The sequence below is a fragment of the Rhinichthys klamathensis genome, unplaced genomic scaffold, assembly GCF_029890125.1.
Source record: "Rhinichthys klamathensis goyatoka isolate OS25496 unplaced genomic scaffold, OSU_Roscu_1.1 h1tg000185l_1, whole genome shotgun sequence".
NCBI lineage: Eukaryota > Metazoa > Chordata > Actinopteri > Cypriniformes > Leuciscidae > Rhinichthys > Rhinichthys klamathensis.
In genome coordinates this window covers 1,200,570-1,216,319 of record NW_026606713.1, presented here as the reverse complement: position 1 = coordinate 1,216,319, position 15,750 = coordinate 1,200,570, and the positions used below count along the sequence as shown (strand labels likewise).

The 15,750-nt window shown below is 38.6% G+C and overlaps 1 protein-coding gene across 2 annotated transcripts; it reads right to left on the bottom strand.

The window, feature by feature from the left end:
- Nucleotides 1-3,954: 3,954 nt before the first annotated feature.
- On the bottom strand, nucleotides 3,955-15,432 carry LOC130095097 (cytochrome P450 2K1-like). 2 transcript variants are annotated; one of them, XM_056261753.1, is made up of 9 exons: nucleotides 15,202-15,432; nucleotides 14,957-15,119; nucleotides 13,415-13,564; nucleotides 13,167-13,327; nucleotides 12,173-12,352; nucleotides 10,298-10,439; nucleotides 10,024-10,205; nucleotides 4,558-4,699; nucleotides 3,955-4,295 (listed from the first exon to the last, which is right to left on the bottom strand). In XM_056261753.1, exons 1-9 carry the CDS (start codon nucleotides 15,403-15,405, stop codon nucleotides 4,108-4,110), a joined length of 1,512 nt encoding a protein of 503 aa, XP_056117728.1. In that variant the 5' UTR covers nucleotides 15,406-15,432; the 3' UTR covers nucleotides 3,955-4,107. The 2 variants fall into 2 exon arrangements, with proteins under 2 accessions (XP_056117728.1, XP_056117729.1); XM_056261754.1 differs by lacking the exon at nucleotides 12,173-12,352 and having other exon boundaries at nucleotides 15,202-15,431.
- Nucleotides 15,433-15,750: the final 318 nt, after the last annotated feature.

The window sequence follows — 15,750 nt, the reverse complement described above, 5'->3', positions numbered from 1 at the left end:
AAGAAATACACCGCTTATAAGGGGTACAGTGACTACCAGTATGGGTATGGTGTGCCGCGTGCGAGTAGTAAAACAAAGCGTCACCATTGTTTGATGCAGCGATGGCTTTGACATGAGTTGCATCACCGTGACATGAGTTGCATCACCGTGATGCCCATTTCGGTTGCTTCTTTTACTTGGTCTTCCATGAGCGCGACCAAAGGAGAAACCACAATGACAACTGGGTTTTCATTGCCTCCCATATTCTTAACGACCATCGGAGCCAGCTGATAAATTAAACTTTTGCCGAATCCTGTAGGAAGGATGGAAAACACATCTTGACGATCGACAAATGCCTTTATTGCAGTTCTCTGTTCGTCTTTTAAAATGAATGCGCTGTCGATTTCTTCTAAAACAGACGCGATAGCGGAATCTATACATCTCTATTCTCCAGTTGCAGTCATCTTTGTTGAAAAACCAGTTCAAACCAAGCGCTCTTTGATGACGTGATTACGTAACTGCAGATCATCTGTCCATCATCGTATAAAGCCCGCCCTGGCAATTTGATTGGCCCGAACATTTTTTGACTGATCATAATTACTCCTCAATGGATCGAGTCCAGACCGAACTTCCCGACCAAAAAATGTTGTGGGCGGGGTTTGGGCTGGCATCCAGGCTAGTGCTGGACTAGATGGAATTGAAAATAGGTATCTTAAATTATCTTCTCATATTCTCATGTATCCACTTGCTGGTTTATTTAATCTTTCTTTGTCTACATGTGAGTTGCCTGTGATCTGTAAATGTGCACGCATTACTCCACTTCATAAGGGAGGTGATATACTTGATCTCAAAAATAACAGACCAATTTCTATTATATGATCTATATCTAAAGTTTTCAACAAAAAAAATTCATAAACAACTTTCAAATTATTTATGTATTAATAACATTCTATCATCATCTCAATCTGGCTTTAGGTCCAATCACTCTACAACTACTGCATTCACGGCCGCATTAACAATAGGGCTAGGCGGGGCTAAAGCCCCGGGGCCCAAGCAAGGAGGGGGCCCGTGATTGGCTGTGGAGCAGATTGACTACTTGCCTTACCACGCCCCCCACAAATTAGCCCTGTTATTCAGTGGCGCTTTGCCGACCGTATATTCCATGCATTACCATGGAATCATTATCATTAATATTATTGTAACCGTTCGCAAAGACCCGTCTTTTTTAGTTACTGTGTGACAATGCCAGGCGGCTCTCACGAGTCACGCACATAATGTTCTCACTCACGCAGTGGAAAATGCATCGCGGGGCAAAGACTAACGTTACACTGAGTGACTACGCGCCGACATACAAGAGAGAGCTCAGAGCAGCTTACTGTTGATATGAAACAAAGTCTCAACTTTCAAATATTGTCATTTAAGTAATTTAAACAATACCGTTTTTCAAGTTCAAGTCCACCGACGTTAATACCGACAGTTTTGTTGTCGGCCAAAATTGCGTATTCGGCGTTATGATTGGTCAGGTAGCTTGTCAATCAATTCACAATGCAGGGCATGATGAATTGAAACGTCACGTTTTAATTTGAAATACCATTCAAATACATTTATTCTATATTTAACTTGTGAACGACCGACCTGCTGCTGCACGTAGGCCTATCAGATGATGGCTGCCTGCTCCTTAATATAGGCTACGCAATCAATCGCCTACACTCACTTCATTCTAGACTATTCTTAAAATTGTCACGCATTATCTTCATCTAATAGCATAGATAAAAATGACATCTTTTAAAAAAAAAACATGTGCGAGTGGGGCTCAAAAAATGAATTTTTAAAAAGCTAAACAGCAGAGGAAACATGAGCAAAACATGAACCAATTTTCGGTAAGTTTGATTATTAACTTGATGGATGTATGATATTGCTTTTTGTGTTTAATCAAACTCTATATTCGCCTAAAGGGCTGGCGATAATATATCCGGTAGAAATATGTAAATTTTGCTGCGCCATGATGTAAGTTTATAATTTAAACACGTTTTTAAGCATTGTGGTTTAGATACAAATTATTTTAAACTGCTCAGGCACAGTAAGCAGCGGGAGAGAATTGTAAATGCTCGTTTTGAGACCATGGTGAACTTGAGACGGTTTTGCACAGCGGCAGCGCACTTGAGTAATAAAGCTAATAAAGCTGCTGTCACCATTTGTGTCAATAATGTTAATCAAAAATCAGAAAGAAAGTAATTTACTGCCCTTGACTGAATCACTTTTGTAAAATAAATAAGAATGAATGTTGAATTTATAGTAAAAATTATGTATTGTATATTTGATTACTTTTATACAATATAATATTCAGTGCTTTAAGTTTTTCAAGTAGGTCGATTTCTTATGTGCCTTTGTTCTATTGTTATTTGTGACTCTAGTCATCAGTAAGCTTGAGATTATTTTCTTAAGCTACCATTATTTTTTGTGATATTGAAATTGGTCACAAGAATTATGAAATTTTAGTTTAGAAAAATGTGGGGGGGGTTTTCTCTCTCTCTCTGTAGTTGGTGACCTAAAGTGGTGGGTGTGGGGCCCAGTGAGCTCTTAATGCGGCCCTGACTGCATTACTCAAGTGTACTAATGATGTGTTTTCAGCTTCAGATAATGGCAACCTCACAGTTGCTATTTTTCTTGATTTAACTAAAGCTTTTGATTTGGTTGATCGTTATTTGCTTTTAGGTAAAGTTTTGTGGTTTAAATCATATCTGCATAACAGAAAACAACGTGTTGTCCTAAATGGGAGTAAATCTGATCTTCTGATTCAACAAACAGGTGTGCATCAAATCAAGGTTCAATTCTGGGACCACTTCTTTTTTGTATTTATGTAAATAAATAATCTACCATTACTTCATAGAAAATGTCAGGTTCAAATAACAAATAAGTGCTTAATAAAACCAAGTCATATACTATGATTTTTGGTTCTAGACAGAAACTTAATCCAAAACCTGTTCTTGTGTTGTATCATGTAAAGACGGCACTCCTTTGCATAGAGTTGATACTATTAAATATCTTAAATATGGTTAATTAAATATTAAATAATTAAATAGGGTTTATGGCTTGATTCTAAACTTTCTTTTAAACCACACATTAATCATGTTTTACGTAAAGTCAATGTTGGAATGAGTATCTTGCATCGATCTCGAAATTGTTTCTCTGATAGTGTTCGTAAGACACTTGTTTCTCAATTGATATTTCCGTCATTTGATTATTGTGATGTGGTTTATCAAACGGAACATCTGATCTTGCCTCGCTTAATACAGCATACAATAGAATTTGCAGATTCGTTTTAGGATGCTCTTTTTACACACATCACTGTACAAGGTATAATTCACTCCAGTGGTTATCTTTGTGTGTGAGAAGGCATATTTATTGGCTTCAATTTATAATTAACTGTATTTATTTTAAATATCCTAGTTATCTACAACAATACTTTGCACCCTTTTCTTCAAACCACCAAGTTAGGCACTCTGTCCAGATTTATTTTCTTTTTCCTCGTGCAAAAAAAAAAAAAAAAACACTTGGCAAAAGAGCATTTATGTTTAAAGCCCCAAAAGACTGGAATAATTTACCTGCATCCATTACATCATTTCGGTTGTTTAAACTATCTTTATCATCTTATTTTAAGGTGGACTGCACATGTTATCATTAGACTCTCACTGTTGTTGTTGTTATGTTTACTGTTGTTTATGTTTATATTTATTTATATTTGTGATTGATGTTGATTTAAAATGGTATTTTCTGATCAGTATTTATTTTATGTAGATTATTGTTTATTCTGGTATCTTGGTGGTGTCTAAAGTAATTTTTTGTATTTATTTATTTATTGATAAATAAAAATATAAGGTTACTTTTGATGAGATTATGCATGTCAAGGTATTAATCCTTCTAAAAATAATTAAATCTGGGAAACCATTAAAAAACAATAACCAATACAAAATGCACCTGCTGCTCAAGATCTTTTATGCAATAAAAAACGTCAGAAGTGGAGTTAATTGCATACATTTTGTTAATTTAATCCGAACAAGTTAACTCATTGTCAGGTTTTATTTAAACTGAGGTCAAATGTGATGTTTCTGTTTTGATTGTCCAGTGTCAGGAGCGTCTGATCGCACACAGCTTGTGAGGGGACGGATTCAACGTGACTCCGACTATTCCTTTGAGATCCAGATCATCTCCAGACACTCCAGGTGGAGTTGTGAAGTGGTAGCTCTGAAGGAGGGAAGTGAAGAACAGGAAGAGCTCCATCCGGGCCAAACTCTCTCCCAAACAAGCCCTTCGGCCTGAGAGTGAGTGAGTGAGTGAGTGAGTGAGTGAGTGAGTGAGAGAGAGAGAGAGAGAGAGAGAGAGAGAGAGAGAGAGAGAGAGAGAGAGAGAGAGAGAGAGAGAGAGAGAGAGAGAGAGAGAGAGAGAGAGAGAGAGAGAGAGAGAGAGAGAGAGAGAGAGAGAGAGAGAGAGAGAGAGAGAGAGAGAGAGAGACTGTTTTTAATTCCAAATCAAATGTTTATTTCTCAAAAGACTGGGTGTTTAGAGTTTAGCGTATACCTGCAGAAAAGGGCATGAAAGCATCTCTCTTGACTAACTGGCCCTTCTCATCTAGGAAGTGTTCTGGGTAAAAGCTGTTCGGTTTCTCCCATTCGCTTGGATCCTTCAAAACAGACGTCAGCAGAGGAACTACAGTGGTACCCTAGAAAATTGGAGAAAAAAACAATGTTCAAGATGCACATGGTCTCGTTTCTAGGCCTACATATTAGGCCCAATCCCAATTATACCACTTACCCCATCATCTAGCCCAACCCCTAACACTTCGCCTTCCCCAGGGTTCTCAAGTTTTATCAAAAGCTTGGAGTGAGATCACATGCGGTTAGGGGAGGAGCCCTAATGGAGCCCCGCCCCCGCCCATCCCCGCCCCCCAATTTTACCCATTGTTCATAATTAACCAACACAAATTGAAATTATAACAATTGGTAAATCTGATAAATGACAGAGCAATTCATCACATCAAATATACTCTTTAATGTTATATATTTTAAAATTACAAATATACAAAAATTACAAAAATATAACAAATTGCTCCAAACAGTTTGGAAAAACAAATCTTTTTGCATTTTGAATTATTGTGTGGTGGGACATTGTGAACAAATGGACATATTAGAGTATGTGTGTGTGAGTGTGTTTGTGTGTGTGTGTGTACACAAGAGTACACAATCCAGCTTATGAAATGTGTTTTGTGTTGTAAGTGTTTGTTGCACATTTTGATGCCTTGCAACCTTTTTAGGGGCCTTACCCTTTGGTGCCCAGAATGATAAAATATATTTTTGCTTTTTCCCTGACATCTTTGAAAAATACAAATGCAATGGCAATGATTAATGTATGTTTTGACAGGATATAAAATATTACCCAGAGCACTTTGCTTTAATACATGTAGCCTTAACTAGAAAGACTATTAATACAGTATAATATTTAATTTAAAATAAAATGAAGAAATGCATTTTCATTCCTTCCCATACCCACTAACATTTCCCTTAGTTTCAGATAACGTAAGCTAGCCAAACTGAGCCAAAGCTTCTGGCCTGGTTGTGATCTATGATGCCTAGCTAGTAACGAACGCAATCTGGCCGAGATACGTGCTAGCGGCAGGAAACGTCACTTTGTGTGCCTGCGCCTCGAATACAACGTTATATATAAAGCTCGCAGGACAACTTGGTTGCCATTCCTTTTCAGCGTGAGAAATACACGGTGTGCCGTGTGTAGGGTGACCAGTTGAGATTGGCTGAAATTCTGGACGGGACGGGACGGGGCGGGCGGGGTTTGGGGGGGGGGGGGGGGGGTTCATATTTTGAACCAGGTTTTGGTTCAAAATATGTTTTGGTTCAAACCTGAACCAAACATATATTTTTATTCAAAGATTAACAGTCTGTCATTAGTCTTTAGTCTGCCACAAAAAAAGTACCGCCTACCGCGTCTAGTTTATACGCGTAAACACTTTGAATCCATTCGCGCGTCAAGAGCGAAATTGACGCGCGTAAAAAACAAAAGTTTAGACTGGCTGCCTGCACATTCACTGTCCTCGCGGCTGCGGCTGCTGAAACTTGAGGGGGCTGGCTGCAGGACGACTCAACTTCCACGGACAGTTTTTAATGTTTTATATTAAGATTTTGCTTTAACAAAAGTTATAAAAGTTTAGTATAATTTTCGGGACAATTAAGGCCGATTTCGGGATTCGGGACAACATCTTAGATTTCGGGACTGTCCCGAATTTTTCGGGACTTCTGGTCACCCTAGGCGTGTGAGCGTGTGAACCAGTTGAATTGCGTGTGTCTCACGGCCAATGCGTGAGACTTGAGAACCCTGGCCTTCCCCTTGAAACAGAGTGTCGGAGGCTTCCGGTCTGAGCATGTAACGAGTAGACGTGTGAGAATTGGCTCCCGAATTACTTTTTATTTTCTACCTCATTTTTTCGACATAAAGTCTGGCGCACCTTGAGTTGATTACGTGTACGTTAAGGCATAACTTTGCACAACTAAATGAGACCAAAAAGATGTGACTGAGGGCAAAAAACGACCGAGATGGACGAAAATGCCGCAAGTGAAGACAACATGGCTACACAAGCTAGCCCAAGCTCGGAGTTACCTGCTGATCTTCAGGGGCGGATCTACAGGGGGGCAAGAGCCCCCTAGAGCCTCACTCTAGAGCAGTGGTCTCAAACTCGCGGCCCCTACTTGACATTAAAGTTTAATGTTAGTGCGGCCCGTCGTTGCGTGTGCCGCGTTTTAAAAAAAAAAAAATATATTTTTTATCCCTTATGGGCTACCATAGATAGTCTCATGACAGCTTACGGTGGGTTTGTTGTCAATAGTTGTCATAGACAACCGCGAAGTACAAACTTACTGCGCCTGGAAAAAATGAGCGCGTCACTTATGAGCGTGCTTGCCGCGTGCCTACATTTGAAATAACGAACTTGAGCAAGCAAAATATGTGAGCGCGATATGTGAACATGCCACGAGCTACTGGTAGCTCGCGAGCGACGTGTTGGAGACCCCTGCTCTAAAACAATGTGAGAATAATCATTTTGAGCTTGTAATATGTGTCCAGCAGGTTGATAAGAAGGTTTGTTTTGATTTGTGCAAAGTCAGTAATTTGCCTGAGACACTATACATGTGTAAAAATAATTAAATAAGGCTGAATTCACATTTAGCGCCCAAAAACGCGTAGAAAACGCTAGGCGCGCCGCGTTCTCCTTTTTCCAAAGCGCTAGGGCGGTTGCCGTTGATATGCTTGCGGCATTCTGAAAAGTTGAGATGTTTGTATCTCGATGCGGCGCGCACGCGCTTGGAAAAAACGAGCGCGTCGCACCACGACCATTATGAGCGCGCATACCGCGCACCTACATTTGAAATAACGAACTTGAGCGCGCAAAAGACGCGATATGTGAACAGGTCCTAAGACGGGCAGACATGACTGCAAATATTTGTATTTCAAAAGCAATAATCGTTTTTCTAAGTATAATAAAAGGAAATGTGCCTTCCAAAAAAAAACCATTCAATATCATTAATGTGTTGTATAAAGAAAATAAAAAGGACATAAGCAAATATAAGTATCAAAAATATGTGTTATAAGGAAAAGAAAAAGAATGTTTGTAAAATGAAGTATCACAAAGATTTTGTGTATAAGGAAAATGAACTTCAACTGTCAGAAGGACAGCTCATGAAGATTGGATCAGTTGTGCTCCTTTTTTGGAATACTTGAATACTATTTTTTGTGGAATACTTGATGCGGCCCAGCCTGACCCCGACTCTACCTCCAGCGGCCCCCAGTTAAGTTGAGTTTGAGACCCCTGCTCTAGGGCCTCCCCAGCTGCCCCCCTAACTCTGATGATCCAAAAAATGTACTTGTAAAAACAACCCGCCACTATGTCCACAAGCTTCTCAAAACAGTGAAATAAACAATACGTTTACCAAAAGTGAACAATTAAATTTTTGATTTTAAATGAATTATTAGCCCCTCCCCCTGGCTCACAGCCTCACACACACACACACACACACACACAGCGAGTCTGCTGTTGTGCGGTGGCCCTGCAACCAGACTGGAGAGACTGAGCTGCCCTAGAGCCTCTGAAGGTGAAGTGAGTTTCCCCCAGGTGTAGTTTAAACACGCGTTTAACTTAGTTACATTTGTAATTAATGTATTATGTATGGTAAAGACGATTCTCAGCATCAGAAAAAACAGCGAGTCTATTGCGTTAGCCAAAATCATCGGTCAAATCGCTCCCTCGTGATTTTAAAGAGCACTCTTCCCTTTGATTATCTAATTTAGATTTTAGTAAAGACAAGAACAGCTTAATAAAAAATTTAAAATATTGTTCGGTATCGGCCACAATTTTCACATCGGTGCATCACTATTAAGGAATGTTTTATTTTTTCATTTTTTATTGTATAAGGTTTTGGTTGCTTAAGATAAAAAATTAAACTGGAGAACTGTTTCACTTCCTGTCAAATGTAACATCTTTCATCCTCCAAAAAAAAGATTTATTTAAAAAAAAAAACAGAGTGTCAAGGCGTAGGGGTAAAAATATTCCCCTAAGAAATGGGACACCAGCCAGCGCCTACGTCACAGGACATGCGCCGATGTTTATCACAAACTTCCAAGATGCCGTCGACAGCTGCAGTCATCTCAGTTGCTTGGGTTACAGCTATGTTTTTGCATTTGCCTTGTGAAGTTCGCAAAAAACAACAGAGATGACAATATTTTTGACGCCTAAGTTTGCATGGTGGATCAGGTTTTAAAGAAACGTTGATCGCCAGCTCGAAATGATCGCCGGGGTTTCCTCAGGTGTCCCTGTTTGATAAAGACTACAAGACTGGTTGATCTGATCATGTTGCAAAAAGCACGAAACTGGAAGCACTGTTGGTTTATATCGTGTTCACATAGAACCACAAGAAAACAATGCGTTCATAGCAGATGTACGGTAAAATATAAGCCAATTCCCTTCTGCAATTACATTCACCAGTTATTAGACATGAAAATATGTTGCGGGATTAGCAAACTATAGCAATTTTAGCGTTTCTTTTTTACAAACGTTTCTTTGAAGAAACTGACCGTAAATATGAACACAAGATTGAATGTAACAAAGCAAACCATTATTTGTCGTTAAAATACTTTTTAAAGAAAAAAATTCGTACATTTATGGGTCTCGTTTTTTGCTTGGGCAGCCATTTTGCGTCTGTAGCCGGTAGTGATGTGCGGGTCTGCTTTTTTTCCAACACGCGGGTCCCGCTTTTATGAAATTATTTGGGCCGCTTCAGCCCGCATCGCACCACTGTCTCTATTTTTACAACCCGCCCCGCCCTGCACCCGCGACCGTTAAATAGTAGCTAGGCATTGTAATGTAAATGAAAACAGCCTTTATTTCAGCCTGAAAGTGCTTGGAAACATCGCCCTGTAAACTGGCAACAACAGACGATTATGAATATGAACCAAATCAGGTCATATTAATAAACATTTTCAACATTTACAAAGCAGCGTTTGCATTCATCTAATAGGCTAAACCATTTTTTATTTCTTAGACCCCCCACAAATATGTCTTGACATGCTGGAAGTGCCGTTTTGTGGCGCTACTGTTTGTATATTTTTCACACGAGTTGCAATTCAGGTAGCCGATACTACTGTTGTCTCCTGCTGCAACTACTTCTGAGAACCGTTCCCAAACATTAGATTGTTAATGTTTCTAATGTTTCTAATGTTACCCGCGGGGTCCCCGGGTTACGAGTCGACCCGCGCATCACTAGTAGCCGGTGTATGCAGTGACACTTCTCATTCCCCTTCGTTTGAAGTGTGGTCCAGAAAAATCTTCGTTTGAATGGCTATCTGGCCCTTTCCCCTAGCCCTCCCCCAGCAACCAAAAGAGAATCGAGACAGTCCTACCCCACGTGCACACGTAAAACAGAAGGGAAGGGGAAAGTGAAGGAGTAAGGGGTAGAATTGGGATTGGCCCTTATTCATCTGACTGACCTTCTTGATGAAGTATCCATTGAAGTGGACATCACAGGTGGTCATATGCAGACTCAAGGGAATAATATTAGCCAGTCTCTGGGTTTCATGAATCACAGCGTCTGTATACGGTAATTTCTTTCTATCTTCCACCACTGGCTGACGTCCACCGATCACTCGGTCAATCTCCTCATGAACTCGATCTGCACACAAATGCAACGTATGTTTTTTTTTCCAATGGACACCATTGAACTCAGCATTAAGAAAAAACTCTTGGCATTACTCAGTTTTTTACCCTGTATATGAGGGTATTTGGCCATGAGCATCAAACCCCAGCGCAGAGTCGTTCCCGTCGTGTCAGTACCAGCGATAAACAGATCTGTCACAGTCATCATTAGATTCTCATCGTGAAAGTATGAGTTCTTCATACAGGATTGCTGACAAGCAAAAATACATTCAAAATGCTCAATTAAACTTGTAATAATTAGAAAACTGAAACATAAAAAAAAAACATTTAAGACCCAAAATCCAATAGGACATGCAAACTTTGGAGGAAAGAAACAGAAAAGTTTTTATTTTTTTCATTTCTGAAATGTTACTTTTGGCATATGATGCATCAAGGATTGAAAAAGTCAAGAGATTTTACTAATTGGACTACCAATCTCTGTGTAAAAATAATAATGATGCTACCATGTTTTTAATACTCAAAATCTTAGGTTACAATTGTCATTTTGATCGCCCTCTACAAAATAGGGGATTACACAGTAATTATATATGTATATACACATACATACACACACACACACATAGCAAGATCTGATTGCAGCATTCTCTATTTATTCACAAACTCAAATATAACAATGACACTCAGATAAAAAAAAAAAAACATAGAACAACCAACTATTATTGATGAAGACAGAACAAAGACTAACAAAAAACAGGCTCAGTACCAACGGTAATCAAGGTGCAGTGCATTAATCAAACAAACAATGAATGACCATGGTAACAAAAGCTAAAAAAGGAAACAGAACAGGAAACCAATAAGAATACAACTGAAACTCAGACAAAATGTGATAGTAACACTTTACAATAAGATCCAAATAGTTGATGTTAGTTAGTTAGCCTTAACGTGAACTAACCATGAGCAATACCTTTGTTAGAGTAATTCATCTTTTTTTTATGTAAGCACTGACTAGACGACTTTCAAATCTTAACCAATTTTAAAACTGTGGGGGACCACAGACATAAGGGCAGTTCTTAACCGATTTTTAGCATTATAATCTTCTGAATGCACACACTCGAATATTCGTCCCGGACCGCGAGACCACACACCTGTCGATTGTAGTAACATTTTCACAGTGAGACGATATCTCATGGTCATGGATCAAACGTGACTTGAGAAAAACAAATGGAGGACGATGGCGAGAGTTTTGTTATAGGCTAAAGGAATTTCTCAATACTCCACTTTTGTGGCTTGTTTGTGGCTGCCAAGTTTCAGCTATAGAAGCACGCAACATCTGGTGGGTTAGGTTTGCTCGCTCTCATTGGCTATCGCGGGTATCACATCAGAGGCAGCCCTGATCACGAGTCATGAGAACATCATTTGATATTTATGATTTGAGATTGTGCGGGCTCCGACCCGATCAGGGGCAGTAAAATAATCGTAACGACACCACATAATTGAGGATTTTTTGGACAAAAAGTCGTTTGTGAGAAACCTTGAATCGGGTCACACACCCCAGATCAGTGGGGGCGCAAATCAGGCCCAAAATCAGGCTTAAAATCTTCAAGTGTGTGGCCAGCCTTAGGAAAAATACAACTGTTTATTGTTAGCTCATGTTTAGTTCATGTTAACCTGTGGCTTATTAAATAATATTCACTTTTAATTTGAATGTGTTTATAAATGTTGAAATTAACATCAACTATGATTAATAAATGCTTTAGAAGTATTTTACATTGTTAGTTCATCTTAAATTAACTAATGTTTACAAAAGGAACCTTATTGTAAAGTGTCACCAATTATATTTAGTTTTAGCATCTTTTGTGCATATTTAATTTTCATTTAATAACTATGCCTAATAATTAATTAAATAATTGTGTTTATTAGTCAAAGCTGATGATTACTTTTTATTTTCTCCTGTATTTCTATGGAACAAGGTGATTTCTGTACCTCGTCGCTCTGTTTGCGGATGAGAAAGGTGTCGACAATCCCTCTGCGGTCGTGTGGATTCAGAGTCTCCAGCAGTCCAGTGAGCAACTTCGTCATTTCTGCTTTATGTTTCAACGCATTTCTTACAATAATCCTTTTGCTGTTGAGGAACGGACCCAGCCACGGAAATATATTATAAAGCTGCAAGTACACACAGAGAAAAAAATGCATGTATTAAAGGGTTAACGTTAGTTCACCCAAAAAGGAAAGTTCTGTCGGTAATTACTCACCCTCATGCCGTTCCAAACCCGTAAGACCTTCATTCAACTTCGGAACACAAATATTTTTGATGAAATCCGATGGATCGGGTGGGGCTCCATTGACAGCTATTTAATGAACACTTTGAAGGTCCAGAAAGGTAGGAAAGACATCATTAAAATAGTCCATGTGACTACAGTGGTTCAACCTTAATTTTATGAAGCGACGAGAATACTTTTTGTGAGCAAATAAACAAAATAACGACTTAATTCAGAGAGCACCACGACGCATGCGTTTGGTTATGACGCAGGAGCTGGCGTTCTGACATGTGACCAGGAAACACAGGGCTGTGTTTACAAGCAGAAGAAGACGCACGCGAGGTCACGCATACGTCATGGTGCCCTCATGAACGTGCGTCGGAGACTGATACGAAAGAAAAGAAATTGTTGAATAAAGTTGTTATTTTGGCGCCAAAAAGTATTCTCGTCGCTTCATAAAATTAAGGTTGAACCACTGTAGTCACATGGGCTATTTTAATGATGTCTTTCCTACCTTTCTGGACCTTCAAAGTGTTAAGTAAATAGCTGTCAATCGGATTTCATCAAAAATATGTTAACTTGTGTTCCAAAGATGAACGAAGGTCTTACGGGTTTAAAACAACATGAGGGTGAGTAATTACTAACAGAATTTTAATTTTTTCCTTTAACGATTAAAAAAAATGAAGTCACCAAAAATACATTAAAACATATTTCCATACCATCATAGAAGCCGATCCCAAAATCCGAACACTTTCATTTGCCCTGTCGACCATTTCTGTGAATTGAGGGTCTGTGTATTCAAATCTGCTGCCGTACACAATAGATGAGATGATGTTTGACACAGCGTAGTTCACGGGCGTTGTTGTTTCGAAGGGTTTCCCTGTGAAGAGAAAACAAGTGTCTCTCAACGGATCCTTTAAACTAAGAGCATGATTGCAGATGTCCATAAATGTGTTTCAGCTTGTACCTTCAAACTTATCAAACTCTCCTTTCAGATACTGAATTTCCTCTATGATTTTCTCTTCACTTCCTCTCTTGCCCATCCCGAAGTCCCGCAGGTTGCTGAGAGCGAAGCGTCGCATCTCTCTCCAGTTCTCTCCATTGGAAAAGAGGATTCCTGATCAACACAGAACATCTGACCGTGAGTCTCAGCAACAACACAAGCAGAAAATGATTACTTTGTGAGTTAAACATACATTAACCTTAGATTTTTGGGATAATGCATATAATCAAGCTTACACTGTATGTCAAGTTAATAAGCTACAAGTCAATTCACCACTGACTACACTGTAAAATCCAACAGTTGTTCTAAAAAATACTTTTTAGTTAACTTTACTCAATGTCTTAATTGTAAAAAGTTCTATAATCTGTACTATTCACATACTATGACTTTTTAACTCAGAAAACCCAAGTTAAGATTAATGTATTGGTTTGAGTGACACTTTGTCAAGCAAAAATAGTTTTAAGGCGGGCAATTCTTAATAGATGTTTCACTTGTTTCCTCACTTCTGCAGTTATCTCACTCATTTCCCAAAGTCATCTTGAATGTTGAATTGTCAATATAGTGACAAATTTGAGAGAACATCACATAAGCTAACTCCATAAATTGATGTTGATTTTCTTAAAATGTTTTTGTTTGAAGTTACTCACCATTATGGTTATTAATTCCCTGCAACTTCATTTATATTATTGGAATTCTCTTCATATTGATGCAGTGATGCAAAATCACAGTTAATTGGTATTCTGCATGCAAAACAAAACAATGGAAACAATGAAATGTTATTTATTTTTATTAATTGTAACAATAACGATTTTTTAAAGCAAATAAAACAACATCATAAAATAAATCAATTGTATATTAGACCCTTTTCACAGATGACATGTTTAATAATAATAATAATAATAGTAATAATAATTTGTTACATTTATATAGAGATTTTCTGGGTACTCAAATTGCTTCACACATGGAAGGGGGAATCTCCTCAACCACGACCATGAGCAAATGTAAATTTGTCACTACACACTACTATTCCTATTTCACCTGTTTTTTTTTTAACAATCAGTTTGCATGTTTTTTTTAAGTAAGTCTAACTAATTAGATTTTACAGTATATTTATAAATGTATATGTTACTTAAAAATATATATAAAAAAACTATTTTGTCACCAAATATTGCTGGGAATCCACATATACTCCTTGTTTAAAGATATAGCACACATTTCCAAGCCAACAAAAAGGCATTTTTAGATTTTTCATGGTTTAAGTAAGTTGTTCACGCCCAAATATTTTGTGCTTGTTTATTATGAGCTCATATTATTGTCAAATTTAATGAAAACACATTTATTCTTCAGTAGTTAAACCCAATTACATTAGCCTGGAGAGGCCACGAGGAACTGAAAGGATTTGCAACATGTTTGTTTTTCAACATGTCTAGTATTTACAGTTTGTTCTGTACATTACGTTTCTGTACATTCATTAGAGTTGAAAAAAACAACAACAAAAAATCCTACCATGTTCGTTGTGCGTTATCCTGAAACCAGGGTCAATATATCGGTCGCTGAACTCTTCTGCATAGTTCATGAGAGCCTCTTTGACAGTTTTGTACCCAATTAAGACAACAGTTTTTCTGGGACCCAAAAACACTTGGAATATGTTTCCGTGGGTTTTGGACAGCTGAAGGACACAGAGAAAGACATTTACAAACAAATCTTAAAATGTTAGACCACTATTCATTTTAAACGTATCAAGTTCCCACCTCACAAAAGGAGTCAAAGGGTCTCTCGAGGTCAAGGGTCAGCAGGTTCCCCAGCAGCGGCAGAGGTTTGGGTCCCGGTGGCTCTTTTCCCTCTTTCTGAGATCTGGATCCAGAGGAAAGCAAATACAAAACCAGAAGCAACAGCAACGCGCCCAGTAATGTACCTGTGCTGAGAAACTGCAGAAGTGACTCGATTACAGCCATTTTCTCTCTAAGCTTCTGAACTGATGCACTCGCACATTTATAAATGCATTTACAGAGCAGGATTCTTTATTGAGAACACAAGCTGTTGGTAGCTGCAGTCATCAAGTCTGATTAAAGGGAACTTTACATGGTATCTTATAGGCATTCAGTGGGCAGTCCTTAAAGGTGTTGACCTTACACACAGCCTTAGAAGTGCCTGCTGAAACAAAAGCATCTAAAGACAATACAGAAAATCACCCCTGGTTGTGAAACTCCAGCAGACCTATCTCAAAAGATTTCAATCAACAGGATCAATGGGTTTGACAATATTATCAAACGGTTTGAGCACCATCTGGTTACGAGGAC